Source organism: Camellia sinensis, chromosome 10 (genome assembly GCF_055761805.1).
Source record: "Camellia sinensis isolate YWXY chromosome 10, ASM5576180v1, whole genome shotgun sequence".
NCBI classification, from domain to species: Eukaryota; Viridiplantae; Streptophyta; class Magnoliopsida; order Ericales; family Theaceae; genus Camellia; species Camellia sinensis.
In genome coordinates, this window is record NC_138970.1 from 81,079,941 (window position 1) to 81,107,931 (window position 27,991).

Here is a 27,991-nt window from a genome sequence, read left to right on the forward strand (position 1 = left end):
TAATCATAAGAAGAATTATAAACATGACCAAGGGCAGTCCACATTTTTTGAAAAGCCAACAAGGAGATCTTGGGTTGAAATAACAATCTGCCACAACATTTTCCCTTTCCTTTTTTCTTTTTTCTTTTTTCTTTTTTTTTTTTTTTTTTTCGTTCCTAAACACAATGTTTATTTTTGCTTAGTGACACGCCACTAGGCAGAAGATTTTGTTTAAGTAAATAAGCTAATGGAATTTTCAGAAACAAGAATCAAATTCATGAACAATGCTACCATTTATTGGTAAGAAAATGTTGAGCAAATGGACCTCAAAACATATCGTACAACAACCTAAGAATATACGTGCATTCCTCATTCCCATCTCAATTAGGTTACAAATGCTTAGAACTGAAACTGTTTTGGAAAACAGCATGTGATAATCACAAAAGCATTTTTCACTTGATCTTCTACAAATGGTACAATATAAAAACAAAACCAGATGTCGAAAGAAAAAAAAAAACAGATCTGAGAAATTACATCAAAACAGAGGACACATACTTACAGCCACCAAAAAAAAATAAAATTAGACATCCTCCACAAAATAACAAGTGCTTGAAGATTATAAAGCTGTATGACAAAATCCCAACTAAAACTTTCTGGGATCACTGACAATATTACTAAACAAGTCCCAAATGGTTGTTACTTCAAAACCCCTCTTCTTCTTTGCTCTTTCAAGTCACTGGGGATTATAGATACAGAATCTACACAAAGCCCACCTTTGGAATGTGTGCAATCAATCTGTTTCATTGAAAATCTCACTTCGGTAGCGGGATCTGACTCCGTAACGATGAACTCCCCTACCTTGTACTGGATCCAACACCCACGCTTGTGGTTGCCATTTATGTCATCGGGTTCATTATCGTCTAAACAGCACTCGATTGATGCTTGCTGACCATCCGAAGTTGAAAACTCGAACCGTACCGGCTTTACAGACCAACCATGGGTGTGCTCAAAATTGCAAACACGACGTCCTAGTCTTTTTGAAAATCTTCCGAGGTGAATCCTGAATGACACAGTATATATACCTGCCGGAAAGGGAAACTTTACCACACCGTCTACTTCAAACCACCATATTTGCTGCAAATAGGCCACGATATTGAACCTGCAAATGGAGGACATATAAGATACACAGTTGAATTCTTAAAAAAAACATTACCCTTGGCCAAAAAATAAATCAGAAAATATAATCTCAGTAAACTGATTTAAATAACAACAAACTCTAGAAACCGGACAAGAAAATCAACAGCCCAAACTCCAAACTGCTAAGGTGACAATGGAAAGGGTTATGATGGAAGTTGCTTCAGCCATATAAGCAATACATATCCATAAATTATGGACAAGTTTATACTGCAAGTTTGCAACAATGAACCCAAGTTCAATCAAACTGTCTACCAAATAAGTACTGCACTCTGAACGGTTTTCACTTCATTATTACAAAGCTACAAAAGAAGATGAATAAATAGTTCAAGGTTCAATGATCAAAAAGTAATCCACTGCATTTAGCTCATTGTAAAGAAATATGACAAACCATCTTATAGGGTGGATTCTTCGTTCAAGAAAAACTCATTATTAATTACAAAGTATAGCCTGCACAAGACACAAAACTAAGTAGAGTCCACACTTTATTCCAACTACTAAAGAGAAGGAATTACAGGGAGCAAAAAGGGTCTAACCAATAAAAGAAATTGCAGCAACACTGCTTACAATATTCAAGTATACTATTACTTGATTTTGTATCCTACTAAACTTGGACTAAATGGCCAAGCTTAGGTGCTTTAATCTCTTTGAAAGATGATAAGAATTAAGCAATGACATAGTATAGATCAAGGAATAATCCTAGGTGATGAACTTCATCAAATTGTCAATTGACCAACACGGGGTTGAATCATAAGAAGAATATAAAGCATAAATTATTTCTGTTGTTATGTAGAGGAGTTATCTGGTCATTTGTATTCCCCTTGTAACAAATAGAGGAAATGTGACCTAGATTTTTCCGGTCACCTGGTCATCTGTATTCCCCTTGTTGCACAGAGCTAACATCATTTTCTTATTTCCTCCCCTCCCTGAAGGGAAGACTATTGCATGTTACAATTTTCAATTTACAAGAGGATATGAACAAAAGTCAAGACCTACATCATGCGAAGAGCAACAAAGAAATAATGCTTAATCTTCATCCACTTTGGCTTGGTTTGGATCAGGCTATTTCAGCCTGGCAAAAATTGGCTTATTTTCACAACTTTCAAATTTGATCAAATTTTTGTTTTTAAGATTCCTCAAAAACACTTTCAATCAAATTTGGAAAAATAAATAAATAAGTTCTAATAAGACGAAAATAAGCCTATTATTCCCAACCTAAAATAGTTTGAACCAAACAAGGCCTTATTCAGATGAAATGATTTCACACTTTCAATTGCAAATGCCCCCCTTCTTTTTATTTAGCATCAATTAATAGCTGGAGTTATTTCAATCTATAGCAATAGTGCCAGTAACAGCAGAATTCCAATTATTCCACAATAGCCAAGGCAGAGTCCTCATATAAGCTTTAACTTTGTTCTGCCCCTCTTCTGACAAGCTGAAAATGAAACGGGGAATCACCTCCAATTCTCTTATCTGCTGTAGACACCTAAAACTTCTCCATTTCCCCATTTCCCGAAGGAGCTCAGCTAAGGACACACTTTTTGAACTCCCCTGCCTAGCAAACATTGTGGAACCAGTCCAGCAAACCAAAATTGCAATAACAAAGTGACTGTCGAATTTGAATCAGTACAGCAATTTTTTTTTTGGGGACAAGTCTTCAAGTCCAGTGAACTTACCAATCACACTTCAACTCAGCATCATCTAACTGCCATCTTTTAATGTGATATGGTGCCAAAGTTTTAGCCAAAATCCTAATACAAGGTAGTCTCATTCTATGTTACCACAAAACGCTAATACCCTAGCGAATTATGTATTCATACGCACGTTCCGAGACATGGTACACTTTCGTTCCAAAACAGTAAATTTAGTGATCCGAAGCAATCTCAAAAGATTTTTTCAATATGCTTCCTTAAATGTTACCTTAGGAGACAAAAATAAAATATATAAACTAAAATCCAAGGTGCGTTAAGTTTTGACAAGTCAAAAACATCAAAAATGGGTAATGATTTTCATAGAAATGATTTGCTACATTAAAAAAAAATATATATATATATATTATTAGAAGAGTACCTTAAATTCTTAAGTGTAATATATTTAAGTCTACTCCTATCACACCAAATTTTAGAGCACGTTCCCGTTCCCGTTCCCGTTCCCGTTTCATATATTGGAACGATCCATGTTCTAGAAAACATAGGTCTCATTTTCATTAAATACTTTTCTTTTATTTATAATCGAAATAATAATAAATAAATAAATAAAACTGGAAGGATAAGCACTCTAACGTGTACCACAATCAAGGCAGCCTGTTGGAATGTGTCCCACGTTGCCTGGAGGTGCCCCATCTGTACTAGATATAAGGCTACAATTTCCCTCTTCTTAATACCTGGGTTGTAAGGAGAAGTGTGAGTTAGACTTTCCAATTTGGTATCAAAACTTGGTTGGGTCTGTAGCTGGTATGCCGTTTGTCTGGCTACTGTATGCTGTGGTCCAGCAAGATGTGTTGGAATGTGTTCCACATAGCCTGAAGGTGCTTCATCTGTGCTGGTTATGAGGCTCCAGTTTCCCTTTGCTTAATACCTGGGTTTTAAGAAGTTTGGACTGAGCTTTTCAATTCAGCTGAGAGGGATTTTTTTCATTTAAAAAAAAAAAAAAAACTACTAAATATATTGCATAATGCTCTCGCTTTTATGTAACAGCTGCTCGTGGCCATTTTTGGAAATCAAAAAAACGTTACAAGTCTATACCAAGTCAGTTTGCAGACTTTATATAATAATAGAATAGATTTTAACTAGCCTAACCTAACCCTGAAATTTCCCCTTTTCAATAAATATGCAACTCATGTAAAATCAACTATTCTCTGTAAGTCTTCCCGTTTCATTCTTATAATTTCAGCTCACCGTTCCTATAAAGCTCAGATAAAAAACAAAAATGTCAGAACTTGCTTTGCATATTTACCAAACTTGTGCAATCTATGCAAAACTAAATCAATCTTCCTGATCCAAACCTCAGTACAACCTTGTAATGTCATTTACTTTCAATACCTCATGTTGTAGGACAGCCAAAGAATAGAAAGAAAAAAAAAAAGGAAATTACCAATAGGTCCTACCTTTGAGACTTATTACCCATTAAGTCCTATTGATAAATTTATCAAGTCTCTTATTTTTTGGAATAAATTTATAGTGATAAATTTATCAGTATCTTGTTTTTATAGTAATAAATTTATTAGTACGTAAATAAGTCTAGTTAATAGGTCTGATTGGTAAGTGCCCCTAGAAAAAATGTAACTGGGGAAAAAGAACACAGCAATCAAATAAACTCAACCTTAACCCTAGAAAGAAAAGAAATTCTCAATACTTAAAGCTAAATTCTCTCAATTAATTCATAATCAAAGCTGCATAAACCTAAATTATAGGCATCCAAAAAAATCCTAATAAAGTGTTTTCAAAATAAAAACTAAATTAAATACTGAAAATAACAATAAGACAATTTCCTTGAATCTAAAAAATAAATAAATAAATAAGACAATTTCCTAATTCCTTTCTTGTCCGCATCACCTCATCTTACTTAAGTAACCAAACCAGTTCCTGACCACATCAACAAACTATATTATCATAGATCGTGTCAAGTGCCTCAACCAACATCACTTTGTAAAACAATTTACATGATAGAATATCATCTTATCAACTGAGAACTCTTGAAAAATCATACAGTATTCCATCCGAAAAAGACCCAGGACATTGAACAGAAATAAGGAGAACTCAAAGTGCTTCTACGAAGACCATAAGTCCGACCACATGGGCAAGAGTTCTTTTTTTGTTTTGTTTTGTTTTCCTCATTGAGTAAACAGTGCGTAGCCACTTTGTGCTCAGCACACAATTGTGTTCTAGTCCTCGTATACAGGTAGAGCCAAGAGCCAAAGGAAATTTGACAAGGGTGTGACCCAACCACCTAATTTAGGCACATTAATTTGAGTTGGAATTATTATCTTCAACCACCTCAAGGTTTGAGACCAGTTAAGCATACGGAGATGGAATCAAAAGATGATCAGCTTGAGAAGAGTCAAGGAGATAAATGCATCACTGCATTTCCAAGATAAGAAACATTGAACATGAAAGTACAATTATGGAAAACCAATACTTGATACTGTCATGGGTATGTAATCCATAAAATCCAATGTTGAAAGAGTTTTTTTTTTCTTTTTAAGATTTAATTGTCCAATATAATCAAAAGAAAAAGTGTGTCGTTGCATATTAAAATCAAGAAACCATAGACCATAATTCCCAGCTCTGCATCTAACAATAATCCCAGGATCTACCTGTGTCACCCCATGGACAAAAACCTACATGTAAGAACCTGAATTTTTTTTAGACAGCTAATTAATTTATTTAAGACAATATTAAGTCATTTAATAGTGGTAATTAAATTATTAAATTCTAATGTTAGTAGCATCATGATTAATACTAATATTAAACTCTTTTAAATAAATTAATTTATCCTTTCTGTGTTAAATTTCTGTATCTAATTACAATTGTGACATCCTAAAATTTGAAGACATCGTAATAAGGTTTAGACTTGAGGATTAATCTAAGAGCTCCGGATCATGTTCCCAAATTGTTTGTCATCATCCATATAAAAGTAGAAAATTAAAAATTGTCAAATTACAACCCCAAATTGAACTTAACACTTTGTCTTCGTATATTCACAATAAGAAATATAGTTGAAACTAAATAACTCGGAAAAGTTCATGGGACTTCAACACGCTTTAGGTTAGCCAAGGATGACCGTCGCCCTCGTACGTCTCCGCATTTCCTTCGGCTTCCTTGGTACCTAGCATAAAACGTCAGGTAATACAAAGAAAGAGTTGTGAAACCCAATAGGATACTACAACCTAAAACTACCCACCCCGATAACAATCCTCATAGATGATACATATAGTGTAACAACAGAATAGTAAATAACACAGTAAAACAGATAGAATAAAAATACTAACAAGCATAAAAATATAATAAATAAATAGGTAAATAAGAACAAGGAACATGCAAAAATTGCTTCCGCATTGTGATGGTTAACTGTTTCTGCATGTTCCTTGTTCTTATTTACTTATTTATTTATTTATTATATTTTTATACTTGTTAGTATTTTTATTCTGTCTGTTTTACTATATTGCTTACTATTCTGTTGTTACACTATATGCATTATCTATGGGTATTATTATTGAGGTGGGTAATTTCAAGTCGTAGTATCCTATTGGGCTTCGTAGCTCATGACTTTCTTTAAATTGCCCCGACTTTCTTTATAGTATAATGCGTTTATACTATCATATCAAAAACCTTTATCCCAATCTAAAATTTTAGATGAAACTTTTTAATATTTCCAATCTAAAAAGTGTTGCAGGCAACCCCTTCCTCTGCCCCTACTACATAGCAAGTGAATTCACATCAGCTTTGGCAACCTTGGAAACTTGAGCTAAACAAAAGCTAACTTTGACATTTTTTTACTAAAAAAAAAAAAAGAAAAAAAAAAGAAAAAAAGGAGGTATAGCACGGATATGGATACAGGTATGATATAATACAGATACAACAATATGGTAGAACTGGAAAAAAAATAAAAAAAAAATAAAAAAATAAAAAAAAGAGAGAGTAGGATAGGGCATAGGGAGGATACGTTTGTAAATTTTTTTTATATATAATTTCTAGTAATGTAGTATGTATAAAATAAAACATAATACAAGAGTACATTCATAAAATATTTAGTACTAAATTTCTTAATATCAAAAAGAGAATGTTATGTTCATAAAATATTGCATCAAAGAGAAATCAATTAATAACCAGGGCATACTGACAAACAATTAAAAACAAACGAGGGACAATTAAATTTTACCCCCTTGTGGTTTCGCGCATTTACACATTACCTCCCTAACTTTTATAAATGTACTCATAAACCCCCTGTGGTTTTGAATAATGTGCAAAAGTTACAGGATCTGGTAGACTTAACAGTGGTAGACTTAACAGTAAGTGGGGTAAACGCGCCAGAGAAGCGTGTCTACACTGGAATTAAGGGTTTTAGCGCCAAATTTGGAGTTTTGAGTGAGCAATTTACCCCTTCCACTTTCTTATATAACCATTAAGCCACCAAACCCACTATTCCTAACCAAAAAATTCTGAGATCACTTCCATTTTTGAAGATGTCATCCTCCCAAAGCTCCCACTATAGTATGAAACAGAAAATTAAATAGTGCGATCAAATATAAACAGAATAAAAAAAAATTAATGGGAATCAAAATAAAAAATTTCAAAAGAAAATTTTGGTTTCTCACTTTTTTTACTCTGCAATTCCAAACCCATGTGCAGAACCAAAAAACAGCAACAACGAAATTTACCAGAAAGTTTTTCAAAACAGATTATAATAAAAATTTGGGTAATTATATCGGTAGTCCTTATATTTTGCTCCGTGTATCATTTTGGTTCCTATAATTTTAATTAGCTCAATTTTTATCCTTAATTTTATATTTAGGCCTCGTTTGGGAACATGCTAATTTAGTAACTTTTTGACTATTTGGCTAAAATATGAGCTAAAAAAAACTAGTATGTTTGGGATGACTTTTTAACTTTTTACGAATAGATGTGCAAAAAGTAGAGAGAAAAGAGAATCTTGGACTCTTTGGTATGGTTTGTTTGCTTTTTGGCTAATTTAGTAACTTTTTGACTTTTTGGCTAAAATGGAGGGTTCCTAAACGAGGCCTTAGTGTCAATTTGATCCAATTGATGACGCAGATTATCAGTGTGTTTGGTTTGAGTTTTCTGAATTAAGTTTTTTGAAAACTGAATTTTTTGATTTTCGTGTTTTTTTGTTTTTAGTGAATATTTTTAAAATTTTAAACATTTTTTTTACTTTTTTAGATGTACCTTACTTAGATGTATCTAAAAAGTAAAAAAAAATGTGAAAAAATATTTTAAAAAATTAAGAAATACATAAAAATACAAAAAATGTATTGAATTCTTGTATTTTTTTTGTATTTATGGTATTTAGTGAATTTTTAAAAGATTTTTTTTACAATTTTTTTACTTTTTAGGTGTATTTATGTTAGGTGTGTCTAAAAAGTAAAAAAATTGCATAAAATATTAAAAATATTCAGTAAAAACAAAAAAATACGGAAAATAAGAAAGTAGAATTTTCTGAAAACTGTTTTTAGAAAAAAGAAACCAAACATAGTGTATGATTTTTGAAGGAATTTCAATGAGTTAGTTGAAATTAACCCACTAAGTTAAATAATTTTACAATCTTTATTAATATAATCAATAGGATACAGTGGAATTCTCAAAATATAAAACATAAAATCACATATTAACAATTTTATGATTTTTTTTATTTGAAAATTTGCTTTTTTAACCAAAACCAAACAAGTTTTTTTTTTTTTTGAACTTTTTAGTTAAAAAACTGCATTTTTGAGATTACCAATTAGTAATAGTTACTTATATCCCAAGATTTTCAAAGAAAATCATTAAAGATGACCAAAAGCCAATTGTACAAAATATTGACAGCGGAGCTTGACCAAAGTGCCGTCCATGACACCGCACATGTTATGGGTCACATTCAGTAAATGACTTGTGGAAACAAAATCAGTGAAAGTCATTTTTGGTGAATTTCAGGTAAAACATTATACTTTGAAAAAAACTTTACCCCATTATAAGTAACCAAACATTAAACATATACACAATACAAACACTTATATATATATGAAGAGAGAGAGAGAGAGAGAGAGAGAGAGAGAGAGAGAGAGAGAGGATGAAGATGATTGAGAGGGTCATAAGGGGACCACACTGTGTATCTCTCTCTCTACAGTTAGGGTAGAGAACTGAACATACCACATACATATGTAGTAGTTGGAAGAGTTACCTGGATTGTAGAAACCCAATTTGAAGATTCCACCATTGAAGACGATGATTTGGTCCCCAGACAGAGATTGGTTTGCTGTGATGGTGCTAGCTCCAAAACAAAGATGGGTGTTGAAAGAGAAGCAGAGGAAGAGAACAACAGAGAGAAACACCCATGGATTGTTTCTCATACCCATGTGTATCTCTCTCTCTCTCTCTCTCTCTCTCTCTCCCTCTGAAAATTGTAATCAAGCAACTAAAGGGACCGTAGCATGTAAGCACTATAAATATCTAAAGGTATTCTAGTCTTTTCATTAATTCCGCCATGTCCCGTCACTTTTGCACATTACTCAAAACTACAGGGGGTTTATGAATACATTTATAAAAGTCAGGGAGGTAATGTGCAAACAAGCGAAACCACGTGGAGGTAAAATGTAATTTTCCCGACAAACAATAACAGAGGATTTTATCAAACATTCAAAAAAAAAATTGAAGATCAATAAAGCTAACAAAATTAAGCAATAATAACAATAGGATTAAGTCACAATATCCAAAATTAAAATATATATTAAAACAACAGTAGAAAGAAAATGAAAAATAGAAACATTGCGATTTTTTTAACACATGAGTAAGCAGCCCTTATAGGAAGGCTAACAAAGTAAAAATTAGTCTATCACAAGGGAATAAATAATGACAATTCAAGCCCCACAAAATATGAAGAGACATAGAGAGGGAGAAAGAGGGAGAGAGCATTAACCTTTGAAAAAAAATTAATATAAAATAAATAAATAAAATTGGAAAAAAGTAAATTAGATACTTATTTGGCGCATTAAAATATAAAAAATAAGAAAAAATTGGAGAAAAATAAATAAATTCGATACTTATTTGGCGTATGCCTTGCGTATCTCTTTTGTATCCTCCCACATCCCTCAAGTATCCTTGGGTATCTAAAATTAGAAAAAATAAATCGGATAGGTATTTGCCATATCTGAAACGTATCACACCATATCAGACGTGTATACATCCAATGTGTATCCGATACTCGTCTGAGACCTTTTTTAAAGTATTTGTGCTTCATAGGAGCTCTATAATCCTCTGCTCAAGTGAGAGTATCTCCAAGACCACAAAGAGTGTACCTACCCAATTTGAAATCACCTTCCAGAAAGGCAACCAGAAGATTATCCTTTTGCTTCCTCAGATTCCCAAGGGAACCCCTGATGATGGAAACCAAGACCAGACAACATCCTTCAAGAGATGGAAACCAGAAAATTACCCTTCTCTCATTTTTAGCAACAAAGCAAAAGTGCATGCATTCCATAGAGAACAAAGATCAATGCTTTTTTTTTATAACTCAGTATCCGGCCCACTGAACTAACTAATCTGGGGGACCAGTCTCACCGTTCACTAGGGGGGGAGCCAATTAAAGCCGGGGCAAAGCCCCGTATGGACTAGTCCTAAGAAATTATTTGGCACCTAGGAGGTTTCGAGCCTGAAACCTTGTAGAGAGCAACCCCCCCCCCCCCCCCCCCCCGACCACCAGGCCAACCCCATGGGGTTGAACAAAGATCAATGTTAGATTTGAGTCATTTGAGCGCTGCAGCACACGGTGTTGCAGGTTCTTCAATCCCTTGAATTACTTAAAAACTTCCTCCAAACTTTTTGCTGACAAACACCCAAGAAGTGTGTCAATGATTTTAGTGACTTAAAGTCAAGACACAGATAGAACCAGAAGTCGGCTGAGAATTGTATGATCACATAAAATAAAATGTAGGAGACCAATGTGTTCACCAAGAAAAGCTACAAAGCATATAGATAGATACACAAAAGATAAACATATGATATGATATAGACACAGCAATATGGCAAACTTAGATAATAGGATAAGAACTTTAGAAAAACTATGAAAATATAAATAGATGCGTAACTATACTATGTATAACAGATAAATTTTAATAAACATTTGAATTTCCAAGCTTCTGGCTCAAAATATTTAGCAATCAAGCAAGCAATCCTAATTCAGTTACCAACTAAGTTTAAAAAAACAAAACAAAAAAACAAATTACAAGATCAGGACGAGTCATGACTACCATTCAAGTATCCTAAAATGTCAAAAAGGACATTACATGATGCTGATCCTTGTTAATCGAGGGTGTTGGGAGGGGTAAGGTTTCAGACAGACCTGACATTTAGCATTATTTGTTCAAAGTGGCGGCTCTCAAACTCAAACCTGCATTCTCAAGCTTGCAAACCCAACCTTTTTAACATTGCACCAAGCATTACCCCCAAGTATCCTACAATGTGTAGGAAACTTATTGCCACTTAATAAAACACCTACCCATACATATTTTGGCATATCAAAATCTGATTAGTATCAAATACTGCAATATGGCGGCAGCGTCATTCCTTTATAGTGTAAAAATGAACATTACAAGCAGAAAAGCATGGCCAAAATAGGTGTCAAAGTTAAATGAGCAGAACTGTGAAAAAGAAATTATGTAGCCATCCCTATTTACTAAAGTAATATACTTCTGTTTTGTTGAATTAATGTGTCTTGCTCTGTCACATATGCACTAGCACGTTGGGAAGAAACCAACTAAACATTAGCACATTACCTAGTACGAAGTAACTTGTTACATTTGTAGCCAATGCCATAAAAGCTAAATCATGGCTAAACAATTCATATCTTGCTCAAATGGATCTTAGGAAAACATATTAACAACCACCAGATCCATCAATGCAATGGTTCCATAAATGCAGTAATTATTAATAAACATTATAAACAACTACAGGAAAGAAAAGCAATAAGACACTGAAAATAAAAAAATAAAAAACCCACAAAGATAATAGAAAGAAGAGCCATTTTAGAGGGCAAAAGAGTGTACCAAAAGTGGGATGGCAGGACATTCTCTTACAGAATTAAATTCAACCATACAAACTCTGTTTACAGTGTACACTCTTTCAGCAAACTTGTAAGCAGAAGGGAAGGGGAAATTTACCCATTATTCTAGAGATAAAGAAAATAGTGATCACTTAAAGAAATCAAATAAGCACAAACTTTATATAGGTGTAAATTTGGAGGGTACAACGAGACAGACAACAAAGAAAAAATGAAAAATGTTTACAACATATATATGAAAGATAGAGATAGAGGAGTGGGGCGGGGGACCCTTCAATAAGACACACTAAAGGAAAAACTTTAGCACGTGACAACTTCAAAATATATTCCCAAGTTCCTAGGTGTTTCATGAAGGCATCTCACAAGTTTCAATTACCAAAGTAAACTATCCCTTTTAGCAACAAATAGCCTATGCCCCATCAAGCAGCTGCATTTTTCACAAGGCAATTTCAAAATAAACTTTAGAACATTGACCATACTTGGCATCATCACCTAGCAAAAGTTTTTCTTTTAGGCTTTTCCTTGATTATTCTATTCAGTAGAGTTTATAACAATCCACCATCTATATATCTTGCTTGCAAGTAAGAAAGGGAAGTAAATTGGTACGAATATATGCAAAACATGGTCGTCAAATCATGAATCGATTCTTGAAAAAAATGAATCGTGAATCAAATTGAATCGTGAATAGTAAGATTCACATTATTATTACATATATATATTATAAAAATATATATACATATAAAATCACAAAATATAGTACTTAAAATGAGAAAAATAATAATTTAATATAAATTTTATGAATCACTATTTTGTTATATATATAATATATAATTTATATAAAATATATGATTTAATTACTTATTTTATATTTAATTATAAAATATATACATAATTTACACCAAACCAAGCCATAAGTCCCATCAAATGAGGTAGGCTACATGAATCCTTCTTCTCCACGCGGCCCTATCAAAGGCCATTTCATTAGTCAAATTAAGTAGATCCATATCTCTATTTACAATGCTAACCAAGGTTAATCTAAACCTACTCCGTCCCCTAACACTTCCATCTACCGTTACAGTATCGCATCTCTTCACTACAACCTCTATTGGTTTCCGTTAAATGTGACCAAACCATCTCAATCAATTCCCTCTCAACTTATCTTCTATCGATGCTATTCCTACCTATTTCCGAATACACTCATTCCTAATTCTGTATTGTCTAGTCTTGCCACACATCCACCTGAGCATCCTCATCTCAGCCACGCTCATCTTATCTACATGTTGTTTTTTGGTTGCCCAACACTCTGTCCTATACAATACAACATCGCTAGTCTAATAACCGTTCTATAGAACTTACCTTTTAGTTTAGTGGGTATTCATTTATCGCACAGTACCCCAGACGCACTTCTCTACTTACACCATCCCGCCTTAATCCTATGGGCCACATCCGCATCAATCTCCCCCGTTGTTGTGACAATTGACCCTAAATAACGAAAATGTTCACTCTTAGGCAGTTCTTGGTTTTCAATCTTCACTTCTCCTCTACTTTCATTATTATTGTTACTAAATTTACACTTCATGTACTTTGTCTTAGTTCTGCTTATCCGGAATCCTTTAGATTCAAGAACTTTTCTCCAAATCTCCAACTTTGTGTTAACTTCTTCGCTAGTCTTATCCACTAGTACAATATCGTCTGCAAAAAGCATACACCATGACATGTCATCCTGAATATTTCTTGTCAACTCATCCATAACTAAAGCAAAAAGATAAGGACTTAAGGTAGATTCTTAGTGTAACCCTACAGTGATAAGAAATTCATTTGTCTCTCCAGCAGGCAATCTAATAGTGGTCACCACTCCTTCATACATGTCCCTAATCATATCAATGCAACCTTTTATCACCCCTTTCTTCTCTTACACCCACCATATTATATCCCGAGACACTCTATCATACGCTTTCTCAAGGTCGATAAACACTATATGAATGTCTCTTTTCTTTTCTCTATACTTTTCTATTGCTCTCCTCAAAAGATAAATCACTTCCATTGTTGACCTGCCAGGCATAAACCCAAATTGATTCTCTGACACCTCTGTTATATCTCGCAATCAGCATTCCATCACCTTCTCCTACACTTTCATTGTATGACACATTAGCTTGATTTCTCTACAGTTGTTGCAATTTTGGACATCTCTATTCTTTTAGATTGGCACTAAAATACTCTTCTTCCACTCATCTAAAATGTTCCTAGAACAAAATTTTGCTAAACAACCTAGTGAACCAAGCAACCCTTTTTTACCCAAACACTTCCAAGCTTCAATAGGGATATCATTGGGTCCTAAAACCTTATTTGATTTCATCTTCTTAAGTGCAATCTCATCAAATATATATAATTTATATAAAGTATATATAATTTATAATTTATAATTTATAATTTATACTTATCTTATATTTAATTATAAAATATATATAATTTATATAAAGGCCTGGTTTGGGAAGAGGATTGCGCTAAAATAGCCAATTAAAAGACAAAATAGGCTAAAATTAGCTAATAAGACAAAATGTCACATTCAATCCATAATCATTTCACTTTTTCTCTTACAATCATCAAATCAACTATAAAAAAAACCAACTTCCCAAACACAACTTTTTTAGCCAGGCTAAAATAGCCAAATAGCCAACCAAAATAGCCAACTTCCCAAACTAAGCCAAAGTATATATAATATATAATATATAATTTATATAAAATATATTGTGCTACATATATTATTTATTAAAGTGTAAGTGGTGGTGTGTACAACTACATCATATAATATATATATATATATATATATAATATTATTAAAGGAAAGAGACCCACAAACAGACAACATGGTAGGCAACAAAAAAAAGGGCACCTTTTTAGGTAATGAAGGAGAGAAGATGAGCAGCGATAGATTACCTACTGAGAGATTACCAAGAATCAGAATAAGACAATCCTCAACTTGATTTCTTTACATACCTTCAGATATTGGGTATTAAGAAGTAAAACTGCTGCTTGATTTCTTCAATGAAAAGTTCGTTCCGCTTCTTTCTTTGATTCCTCTCTTCATAAGCCCTAGCTTGATTTTCAACTGGTCTACTAGTTTTACATATTTATCTTCTTTTTTTGGGTTAAAAGAGCTTCGTTTCAGACATCTAAGTTTGGGGAGGGGGGGGGGAGGAACGAAATTTGAATAGTTTAGAATCGGATGTATCGGCAGTTCCAAGAGATTCACACAATTCAGAGTTTGAATCGAACGATTCTTTTCAATTTTTCGATTCCAAGGTGCAAATCGTATCGTCCTAAGCAAAAATCGTCGAATTGCATGAATCGTATCGCGATCCTACGATTCAGACAACCATGATGCAAAATAAATAAATAACCTGTTGTTCTACCACAAGAAATGGGACACATGCTCAATATCATATCTAGAGGTGTCAAAGTAGCATTTAGTTCAAATGAGTATCAACACAGTGCTCTCTAAGGAACACAAATAAGTTGTTTGGTCAATAGTAAGAAATAACCCTTGGACCTACAACCCGAAGGGGTTGGCTGAGCAGTAAAGACTTGAGCTAAGAAGTACGGACACGAACACGTGACACGACACGGACATGCGGACAAGCAAATTTTCAAAAAATAAGGGGCACGACACACTAACGCTCAAAATATATAATTTTATTTATTTACTATGTCATCAATTTTTTTAAAAAAAAAAAATTGAGAAGTAATAGAAAATGCAAAATAACATTAATAAATATTTTAAAATATATATACAGCTATTCATCAATTTTAGCACTTTACCTAATAAATTAATTGAGTAATTTCAAAAAAAAAAAAATCTTCAAATAAAATTAATTTGCTCTATGCATGTTAGGGCCATAGATGAATATTAAAAAATAGAGAGGTTGCCAAATTTTTATTCTTATCCAATAGCTGACCGCATAAAAAGGGTTCAAAAAATATACAATTAAACAAAAAAGAGAGAAGAAAAAAGAGATAAAGAAGCAGAGGAGAGAGAGAGAGAGAGAGACTAAGAGAGAGACTACAAAACAGAGTCTAAAGGAAAACAAAGAAAAGAAGAAGGCAACCAAACAAGGAGAAGAACGAAGACGATGAGTCACCCCAAAGGGTCACTGGAGGTTTGCTCAGTCATTAACTTCAGCACCCCACAATTAGTCGATTTGCATACAAGCTGGCATGGACACCGGGTATCAAAAAACACCCTTGGACCTACATATACTTGATACATCAAATATATTGTGCCATCATTGCTCAAAATTAGCACTTATTTGAAAGGTCAATCGTTACATGGCTTCCATATGAACACAAATAGTGGCCATTTCTAGCATATATCTCACATAAACTTATCCTTCATACAATTAACTCTGACTTCTAACCCTTCTCCCATGCATCAAAAATAAAAATCCAACAATATTTATTTAGCACCTCTCCTTAACATTGAACAAATATCCAAAAAACCACCACAAGAAAATCAATCTCTAATTCTAATTCGAACACGGTATCAACAAATTGGTCTAGCATTGGATTGCACTAACCATCACCCACCACACACAATAAATTTGTTGCCTTAGAAGGACAAATTCCCCCTAAAATAGAACTAATATATAATTGAAACTTGTTAACAACTTAAATACACCATAAACAAAATACCAAACCATAAGGACCCAAGTAGCACAAACATTGACAAACAATACAACACAAAAAAGCAAACATAGCAAAGTTGAAACAATTAGGACATAGACATAGACAATGAGCACTCAATAACATATAAATATACATTTCGAAGGTCAAGCATGCAATTTTTCATTTATAAGAAAATAAACATATTTTACCTAAGACAAACGTATTAACTTCTTAATAACTTATTTAATAATTGCATAATGTGAAATACCATATACATATCTACATTATGTAAACTACTATATCTTATCCTAGATATTCCTTTACAATTAAAATCATTTCTATACTAGAAAGTGCCAATTGCAAGCTTGAATTGTGGTGGCTATATGTACAATGCCAAATTATCCTTCTTTTTTTACTTCTTTCTAAAGGTTGGGCACTTACAAGTATGTGTATTGTACCTCCAAAAGCCTCAAACACTACTACTATTAGACATCAACCTGTCTAAGAAATGCTTCCAAGTGTCCAAATTATGATATCTATTTTCATGTTATGGGCATGCCAAAAATGTGTATAGTCTAGGAGTATGCAAGAAGTGTTTGTCCAATGTGTGTCCAACATGGAAATGGCGCATCTATAGCAGTGCAGTGAAAATAAAAAAGGACACATCTAGTACCAGCATCAACATTACAATTGCTACATACTAAAAACCAGAATAAATTACCACAACTGCAGCAGGGATTTCACCAAAGAATTCCAAAGACTTCTTAGTGAATCTCAAATCTTCTCTACAAAATCTAAAGCCTATTAATTAACTAACTTCCAAATCTTTCAACTTTGTCCAAAAGGCTGGTGTTAAATGCTTGTCCAACCAAAACAAAGACATCTTGTACCACAAACATTCCAGTGCATCCCAATACTTCCAATCTCCAATAACACCATCTTCTCACAGCACATTCACCACCAAACAACATTCAAAGAATCCAGCTAAGCAAATTATACTTCACCATCACCTCATCTCATCCAGCAGATATCCTTTTAGGATATCCAGCCATCACCACCATTATCATTATCATATTGTAATATAATTCAGTATATTTAAACTACTGAAGAACATGCACTGAAAAAGAGGCCAATTTAAAACTGAAACAGATAATAGCACCAACAATATATATCCTCAAAACAATACTTCTTAGTTTCCACTATTTTAGCAAGTGAAAAAATATAGCAAAATATATAAGTTTTAAAAGGGGCAGTAAAGGAGTATCATACTTATTGACAAAAAATTCTCTCTATCTATTTGATAAAAACCAACCAATATGGTTTAGGACATAAAAAGGAGATGAAAAAACCATAGGTACATGTCATGTCATTCTTTCCAGTGAAAATGAGCATTAACTCCTAACTGGAACCTCCTAATTTTTTCCTTGGAACCATAAGGCAAGATTGAAAATTTTGTCATCACAGAAAGTAAACAGCATTGCTAACAATTTCTTATATAGCTCATCAATCAACATTAACTGAAATATAGTGCGTGTAGCATCAGATTCAGATGGTTTTGAGTCTAACCCAGATTCTTCAGTAGAAACCCAATTCCAGTATCTTCGATCATCAATACCAGTTATCGCCATCCCCTTAGCTGAGATTGACATGCAAACACTTCCCGTAACCCTATCCAACCATACTTCCTGTAATAGCTCCCACACAAAGAAAACATATTAATATATGCCAAACACTCCAAACCCAAAACAAAGTTCCTCTACAAAGTTCCTCTACAACTGTAACTTTCAACCTTTCCCACAAACCCACAAGAAAATAATCCCAGGAAAACCAAAACCAACCAAATAAGAAACTCGCCCAAAACTTTAATTTGCTTCACACACAGAAAACACAAACCAAAAACCCTAATTCCCAAATTTGCCCCAAACCACAACAACAAACAAAAATCGAAATTACCGAAAATCCTCAAAAAAGAAATTCAAGCATTCCCTACCAAAATGAAAACTAAATCAATACCCCTATAACACAGAGAGATACCAAATTCCGCCCTATTCAAAGTATCATACATAAAAGTAGTTCATTCCCAAACCCAAAAAATAAAAATGAAAATAAAACAAACCCAAAACCCTAATTCCCAAAATTTCGTTTTCCCAGAAACTAGAACTTGAATTAGAAAAGATTAACAGAATAAGCACCTTGTTGCCATCATCGAAAGGCACGGGTCTCGAGAGGAGAGCAAAGATGTCCTTCTTGGATAGATTGAGGTACCTCTCGGGAGGCATTAAGTCGAGCAGATCTTGATAGTTGTGGGGAAGCTTCGATTCCCAGACGGAATCGGAGGAGGCGGCACCGCGAAAAGCGCGGTTGAGACGAGCGAGATTGCAAATCTCCGGCGGAGTAAGGTAGAGAAAAACGCAGGCAACGCAACTCTCAGGTATGTCCCCGAGCCCACGGCCTCGGCCGTTGGCCGAACCGTTCGATTCGGTCAAGTTCGAAAGCGACGCTCCCATCTTCACGACCAGTCTTTTTTCCTTCAAATCATCTCTCTACGGAGGTGGTGTCGCCGCCGTCAACGGTTTTCGTGATTGTGATCGGGTGACGTCAGTGATAGAAGATGTGTGTGTGTGAATTGGATGTGAGAGAGAGAGAGAGAGAGAGAGAGAGAGAGAGAGGGATTGATAGGTAGGGAAGAAACGGACTGAGAAACACACAGAGAACAGAGAATTTTCCCTGCATGCTTTTGCGACTTTCTCAGCGCTATAATATAAGCCCTTGTTCGGAAATGAGTTATTTTAGTCACCGTTTGGGATCTAGTTTTGTGGGTTTTTTTTTTTTTTTTTTTTTTTATTATTATTATTTTAATTACAAAAGACAAAATAAATTATTTTAATCACAATAAATAAAATATCATATTTAATCTATAATCATTACACTTTTCTCCCACAAAAAAAGTTAAAAAAGTCAAAAAGTCCTTCCTAAATCAAGATTTTTAGCCCAGGTTAAAATAGTTTGAAAAATTTAAAAATCAACCTACTTCCCAAACCAACCCTTAATAATTTTTTAATTTTTTATAAAAATATATATATATATATATAAATAAATAAATAATATAATATAATAATTTATAATTTTTTTTTTTTTGACTTTTTAACTGAATCTAAAAGTTGTCAAACGAGATGTAACGCTCGGGTCGTGGTGAGCAAGGCGTTCAGGCGCTAAAACTGATAGTTATATGAAGGCTAAAATAATTTAGACACGGGGTGTTTTGGGCAGGAAAAAAAAAAAAAAAAAAAAAAAAGAAGAGAGGGTTAATTTTTGATTTTTTATTTATTTTGGGTTATATCATTTTTTATATTTTTTATTCAAAAAAAACAAAATAGATTAAAAAATTAAAAAATTATTTTGTTATCAACTTTTCAAAACACCACATACAGGTTAAAATAATTGAAATAGATAATTATATGAAGGTATGAAAAAATTATATATATATTTATGGCGTTAAAACTTGGATACGTCATAACTTTACACTCGGTAGTCCAACTTTCAAGCACTTTTTCCAGAAAAAATGTTGTTTCACTATTTTGATTAACTAAAAAATCAATCTATTTAATTTTTTTTTTTAATTTCATATTCAATATTAATCTTGGTTGAAAGATCTCAAAAAAAATAGATCCACATGTATCAGTTTTGTTGAAAATAGATTTGTAAAACTCAAGTTGAGATTTTAAAAAAATTTAACACAAAATAAATATGAAAATTAAAATAATTTGAATAGACAGGTTAATATTATTGGGACGAATATATTAAAATAATTTGGACAAATAGATTCAAATATGGATACAAATAGATTGATTTTTCAGTTAATCAAAATCGCAAAACAACCTTTTTTCTTTTTAAGAAAATAAGTGCTCAGAACTACCAACTATAAAATTGTGACCGATTGAAGTTTTAATCTCATAAATGATTTGAACAAATAGCTATATGAATAAAAAAAACTAGTTGGATACCAAAAAAAAAATGTTAAAATTTCAATAGGTAATAACTTTATGCTCAGTAGTCCATTTTGAACACACAAAAAAAAAAAAAAAATACTACTATTCCATATATTTTTTTCAAGATCTATTTATCCAAAATTGCCAAAGATAATTTCAGGCACTTACTTTATGAAAAAAATATTATTTTGCTATTTTGATTAACCAAAAAATCAATCTTTTTTTTTGTTTAATTTCATATTCAATATTGATTTTGTTTGAAAGATCTCGAAAGGACAAATTCACAAGTATCAATTTTATTAAAAATGAATTTGTAGAATTCAAGTTATGAGATTTTAAACTTTTTTTGCACAAACTACACATAAAAGTTAAAATAATTTGTACAAATAGATTAAATTAATTTGGACAAAATCAACTACATGAAAAAATAAGTTCAAAAAATATGTACAGATAACTAAAGATGTTGACATATATCGGTTAAAATAATTTAGACAAATAACTTAAAATAATTTAAATAGATAGATTTTTGAAGATGTAAAAGAAAAAACAATCGTTTGTAGTGTTAAAACTTCAATAGGTCATAATTTTACGATTGGTAGTCCGTTTTGGATGAATTTTTTTTTGGAGAATTTTTTTTAAGGTCCCTAGTATTAAAATTTTATAGCATAAAGGACATTCAATATTTTCATGATGTCTAAGGTCCCTCAACATCAATTCAGAAAAAATTCGATCCAGAGAATTTCTCTGGACACATCACAAAGAAAATTTCAAATTTCTCTGGACACATCACAGAGAAAACTCCAAATTTCTCTGGACAACAATAAGGACTAGTGCTCTGTTTCAAAGAAAATTGGGATGGTCTAGAGAAATTTTCTGATTTAGACTAAATTTTCTCTTGGTTGAACTAGTGCTCTGTTTTAGAGAAAATTGGGTTGGTCCAGAGAAATTATCTAGGTTGAACTAGTGCTCTGCAGAGAAAATTGGATTGGTCCAGAGAAATTCTCTGGTTTCTAGTGCTCTAATTAAGAGAAAACTGGGTTGGTCCATCTCTGGTTTGGACTGAATTTTCTCTAGACCAAACCAAAAAAAAAAAAATTCTTTGATTCATCATTTTCATCCTAATCTCCTAACCAAACTTTAGACAAGAAATTCCAGGTGGGACCACGTCAAATTCATTTTCCGAGAAAACAAATAGTGCAAATGTTTCTGATGTTTTGTTCTAACATATGAATCAATGGATTCAACTAATAGACTCATAGCAAAAGTATATTCCTAGGACATGACATAAAAAAGTTCCACAATGGTGCAAATGTGTTGTAAAGTGATATACGAATTATATGAAGTTCAGGAGGTCACACATGAATCATGTAAATATGCTTGCTATTAGCTACAAACACAGTGCATTTTTTGATATGCCTATACTGGCCACAACCAAGAACAACACAGATACTCACTATGACCATAACACACAGCAGCCTTTCTATTACCATATTGTTCTCTGCACTCAATTGACACTTCAACTGTGTGTGATTGAGGGAATTCTAGTAATCACCTGTGTTAGGGTAGGTACTCAGTTTGAGAAATTTCTATTACTAGAGAAATTTCTCTGGATTTTAGAATTTCTCTCCAGAGAAATTCTGGATTCTCTGTGTTTTAACCAAATTTCTCTGGACTTCGGAATTTCTCTAGACTCTCCACCTTCTCTCTCTTCAACCCCTTTCTGCTGGACTCTCTGAAGCACTCCAGAGAAATTTGAAATTTTCTTTGGATTCACTAAATACCATGGTAAGAAGCTTTTGGAAAGTGATCCTTTGCTGCTGATCCTCCACTGACAACATAGCAGTGATTGCTTCCCTTCCAAGGGCCATCAATGCAAACCTAAGTTCATTCAATTTTCTTTTTGCATTTTGAAGCTTTATTGAAATCTCTACCGAAATTGAAGGATTTTTACACTTTGATTGACGCTTTATCACTTCAATTGCCTAGTAAAATGATATATTCAATATATCACTACCACCATTCCTCTAGGCTACCGCAATACCACCAAATATACCCAGATGTGAAATCAAAGAATACTTGTGTTTCCACTTCTTGGCGGAGTCTGTCATAATGATGAGTCAAATAGCGAGCATCCTCCAAAGAAGCTCCTGTTATTGATACGCGTAGTGGCTCAGAAATCTGCAAGTAATAAACAAGGTATAACCCCTCCCCTCAAAAAAAAAAAAAAAAAAAAAAAAAGACGAGGAGGAAGACGATGGAGGACAAGGCGGTCCGCGGCGGATCCAATTGAAGCTGCCTCTTATCTCGCCATCTGTTCATCCATCTTCAAAAACCACAACAGCTCCACCGCCATTGAAGCTATATATATGTTTGTAAATGTATTCTAGAGAGAGAGAGAGAAGTGGAAAGCTGAGGTTTGATTTCAGTCAAATTTCTCTGTGATACATGGGTGTGGGAGTTGAGGGACCTTAGACACCATAAAATAATATTGTGAATCTATTCCATTACTAAAAATGGGAGAGGGACCTTATACTAATTTTTCCATTTTTTTTATTCCATGTATTTATTTTTATTTATTTTTTGTGATTTATCCAAAATACCAAAGGCAATTTTTTTGAGCTCTTATTTATTGGGAATTTTTTTTTATTATTTTGATTAACCAAAAAATCAATCTATCATTTTGGATGGATAGATCTTGAAAAAATACTGGAATAAAAAAAATGTTCATCCACAACGAACTACCGAGCATAAAGTTATGATTTGTTGAAGTTTGAACTTCATAAATGATTTGAATATATAGCTATCTGAATGATTTGAATAGATAACTATCTGAAGATGTATATTAAAAGAAAGTGTTAAAACTTTAATAAGTAATAACTTTATACTCGATAGTCTGTTTTGAACGAATTTATTTTTATTCTATGTATTTTTTTTGAAATTTATAGTTTTGCCACATTAATTAACCAAAAAACTCGATTGATTAATTTGCTTTTTTGGAAATTTGAACTTGTTTACAAGATGTTGAAAAGACGAATCCACATATATCAATTTTGTTAAAAACGAATTTGCAGAACTCAAGTTATGAGTTTTTTTTTAAAAAAATTAACATAAATTACAAGTTAAAATAATTTGTAAAAATAGATTAAAATAATTTGAACAGATAAGTTAAAATTATTGGGACAAATATGTGAAAATAATTTGAAAAGATATTCAAATATGTTCAAAAAATTTGCACAGCTAATTTAAAATATTGATATACACAGGTTAAAATAAAATAGATAGATGGGTTAAAATAATTTGAACATATAGCTATTTGAAAGTGTTAAAAAAAATCATTTATAGTGTTAAAATTTCAATGTCATAACTTCATGCTCGATAGTTCATTTTGGATTTTTTTTTTTTTTTTTTGTTGATTTCTTGTATTCCTTCAAGATCTATCAATTTGAAACTACTGAAATAGGTTTCAAGTGCTTATTTTGTAAAAATATGTTGTCTTGCTATTTTGATTAACTAAAAAATTACTTTATTCACCTTTTTTGTAGCGCCCTGACTTTTATTACTCAAATAATATTACCATATCCTTTAATCAGTCCATTTTAATAATGATAAACATGCAAAAACATTAAGGAATAAATAATTTACAAAGTCCCCTCTCGTATACATGCAATGAAATAAGATACATGCTCGTAGGCTTACATCATCAATTACAGATAAACGAAATAAATAAAGAGATTAACTATTTTTACAATATATTGGCATTCTGCCTACAATCATAAGGCCCTAGCTATGGCCAACAAATAACAGACTTCAAGTCTTGAGCAACTTTTCACTCCATACATGAAAAATGGCTAATAACGTGTGATGAACACAAAAATCTAGTAAAGATCCCAATGATCATAAACAATAACAACATATAGATAGTCATGATCATGAGTGCTCCACATATATACATCTACAAGTAATGTGACATTTCATACTTCAAAATATACTTACACAAATATATTTGTTTCCCAAAAGATTTGTAACACCCCACACATATAATTCCCATTAAACAATTAAAAGAACATCCTCTACATAAACACATGACACAATCCCATGCAAATGTTTCTCTTTTTCATTGAACTACAAATTTTGTTTACAAAATTACAAAATACTTATCTCAGTTCAATGAGTTGGAGAAGATTACAAAACAATTACATTGTCCTCTGAGTTACTAATTACATTGTGACATTTAATACAAAAATACAAAATTCAAAATAAAAGTAGAAAAGGAGTTTACAACCTCAAGTTCACAAAAGTTTAGATTTTTGAAAAAAGGTAGTCGTTTTCTTCTTCATTGATGGTTGTGGGGCTCTTCATTTCCTGAAATGTTAGTAAATAGAAATGAGCAATTGCCCAGAAAAGAATAACTTTAACCAAGTATATAAACATTTGATTTTAATATGCATGACCTTTATTGATGCCCATGAATTTCCATTGGTTTAGAAATTATTACACAACACACAATTTACCATTCAGTCTCCATATTTTTTCGTCCTCACACGAATGGCCAGTGAACATCTCAAACCTTCCACTTTTGTCATCTTCACTTGAACCGGCTAGTGGACACCTCACAACATCCCCACATTCGTCACACTCACGCGAATCAGGCAAGTGGGCACCTCAAACACGTTCCCACATTCGTCATCCTCACATGAACCTGGCATGTGGGCACCTCAAACACATTCCAAAACATTAACATTTTAAACACAACACAGATAATCACAAGGACTTCCCAATTTTACTTATCCATTATCCATTAAGTCCAAATAAAAAACAACCCTTAGGGTTACATATGAAAATTTGGGACTTTTCCTTTTAACTATTTATTTTCCTCGATTCAAGTCTATTTACTCACTATTTCATAGTTGATTCCACAACCCACCATCAATTTCACACAAACACTTTATCAACACAAAGCCCATATATATATATATATACATATACCACATCCATCTCAATAGTTCCACCCATCTTAAGATTCACACACATTTAAGCCAAAATATAAATATAGAAAAGTAAAAATATTCCTACCTCAAGGTTGCACAAAGAGAGATGAAGGTCCACACTATGAGCTTCCAAGATATCACGATCTAATCGGTTCAAAACGTAGTTCTTGACGAGGATAACAATTTTAATGAAGGTCCAACGATCGATTCTTGTTCTTACTAGATGAAATCTAGGGTGTTTTAGCTAGGGTTTTGGAAATAGGGCCATTAGAGAGAGAAAGAGTGTGAGAGAAATGAGTTAGACAAGTGTTTGGATCACAATATAACCCTGCTGCCCCGACCAAACCGCTCGAGCGAACTTTCCATCGCTCAAGCGAAGTGCCAAAATACAAAGGGACCACTCGAGTGAACTTTCCATCGCTTGAGCGGTAAACGCAAGGTCTCAGAACCTTTGCATAGCTACAATGAAAATACTGGGAGCTCACATTTTACGCTTGAACGGCCATTCCTTTGCTCGAGCGATCTCGCCTGCAAACTTGCTAGATTCTGGGAGCTGCAAACCTCTGCTTGAGCGACCAAATGACCGCTCGAGTAGTCACCCAAAATCAACTGTTACAAGATTCTCTTTAATATAACAAGAAAACAACCATTCTTATCATTCTATTTTTTCCATTTTAGTTCCAATAAAACTCATGATAACCTTTGCTTTTCGAATACAAGTTTATACATTTAAAACAGATTTTGGTACCTGCCACTATTTCCCTTTATGAATCTCAATCATTAATTACGTTATCACAGTCTCATGATTTAATTAGCAATTAACCCGCTACGTATATCAAAGCATACAGCTCCAAGGATCATGACCACGTTCTATGACCTTAAGCACAATGGTAGATGGAGCATCCATAATAATATAAATACATGCAACAGTAGACATGTTAACACGTATTACTCTATTTTTTTGGTCACAAACACAGAAGGTCTACAATGCATCCCTTTTTATTACAACACCAATATGAAGAAACATTACATATAATTATCACACAATATAACTCTTCTTCGTCAAGCCATAACCCATTTCAAAGCGCTACACTTTACCGGACCTCAAGCCGGTGTGGAGAAGAACCCGTTCACACTTTAGCAGGCACAAACTAAAGGGAAGAGAAGCCCATAACAATGAGCTCTTCTCATTCTCATTTCTTATTTCACAAAAGTTATAAACCTCTTCTTGACTTCAAATCTAATTCCTCTTATTCTCAATTCTCAATACCCACAACAAATTATCAATTCTCCCTCTAGTTATTAAAGCCCAACTGGGTAATTTATAATCATAATCCAACACCCTCTTTATTTTTCCGAAATCCTGATTTCATGACATTTGTATAATTCAACAATTATAAAACCAACGATAATCATTGACACAAATTAATTTCATAACAATCCTCTTTATTTTTTTAGACATCCATTTACACATTTTAAATACACACTATTCCATATGGTTCAAATAATATCAAAACATAAAAAATTTCCCTTTTTTTCATAACCACTAGGCAAACAATTAGGGATTTTTACTCTAAACCATTTAAACATGTTCCTCAAGAACAAAATCTCATAAATCCACAACAAACACAAGATTTAGCTCTAGAACATGAAACCCTAACCCTCATTACATGCCTTTCAAAAATCCTTAACAAATCAAGGTTTTAATGCAATAAAAACTACCATATCTCTATCTATAATGAGGTGTTTAAAAGGAGTAAAGAAATCCCTACCTTAAAGCTAAAAGGGGACAAAAAATCCCAAAATTGACTTCATCAGAATTTGGTCTCCACCGATTAAAATGTAACCTTCGACGTGCTTGTCATTTTGGTAATAGGAACTAGTATCAAAATCCTAACGGATTTGTCAGATCAAAACGAAATGTAAAAGTTTCAGGGTTTAGGTAGAGAGATATGAGAGAAGTGAGAGAAGAGCAACAAGAAATTCAGCAAATGGAGCTAAAATACACCAAATTTGAGGTCAAAAACGTATCTAGCCACATGTATAGAAGTTTACGCCGCATGTGTGGGATCCCTCGCTACACTGCAGATCCTCCCAATACCAACCCAAGTTGTTGTCTTGCTGCCACACGTGTAAGACTCACCACCGCATGTGCGGACCTCCCACCGCACGTAGGGGCCCCCTACCCAGAAAACTCCAATTGGTTTACTCCAATCCGCACGTACGGCCCTGCCTGACCCAGCATGATCTTTCCGAGGTGATTCCATTGCTTCATTTTTCGTCCTTGTGCTCGAAAATCAAAAAAAAATTAGTTCGATCTAATGTTAAGAAGATTAAACAAGTTTGAATTCCCAAACATTGAAGCAACACAACCCCTCAAAGTTCTGAAAAAGAAAACTATAAATCTGG

The 27,991-nt window shown here is 33.1% G+C and overlaps 1 protein-coding gene, 1 long non-coding RNA gene and 1 pseudogene across 2 annotated transcripts; all 3 read right to left on the minus strand.

The window, feature by feature from the left end:
* Positions 1-393: 393 nt before the first annotated feature.
* On the minus strand, positions 394-19,391 carry LOC114314461 (F-box protein PP2-A15). Its single transcript, XM_028260942.2, has 3 exons — positions 18,798-19,391; positions 18,172-18,290; positions 394-1,138 (listed from the first exon to the last, which is right to left on the minus strand). Exons 1-3 carry the CDS (start codon positions 19,110-19,112, stop codon positions 676-678), a joined length of 897 nt encoding a protein of 298 aa, XP_028116743.2. The 5' UTR covers positions 19,113-19,391; the 3' UTR covers positions 394-675.
* Positions 19,392-22,303: 2,912 nt separating this feature from the next.
* On the minus strand, positions 22,304-22,947 carry LOC145800509 (SH3 domain-containing protein 1 pseudogene; annotated as a pseudogene).
* Positions 22,948-24,635: 1,688 nt separating this feature from the next.
* On the minus strand, positions 24,636-27,791 carry LOC114314460 (uncharacterized). The gene is made up of 2 exons (XR_014342266.1): positions 27,355-27,791; positions 24,636-26,191 (listed from the first exon to the last, which is right to left on the minus strand). It is a non-coding gene; the product is annotated as an uncharacterized LOC114314460 (long non-coding RNA).
* Between the last annotated feature and the right edge of the window lie 200 nt (positions 27,792-27,991).

Bases quoted from the DNA above. Each gene is read 5' to 3' on its own strand.
- LOC114314461 (XM_028260942.2), bottom strand. From the start codon at position 19,112: ATGGGAGCGTCGCTTTCGAACTTGACCGAATCGAACGGTTCGGCCAAC. The intron at 18,291-18,797 runs GTGCTTATTCTG...GAGCTATTACAG, and splicing joins CTTTCGATGATGGCAACAAG to GAAGTATGGTTGGATAGGGT. The intron at 1,139-18,171 runs GTTAGACTCAAA...CTCCATTTGCAG, and splicing joins GTTTCTACTGAAGAATCTGG to GTTCAATATCGTGGCCTATT.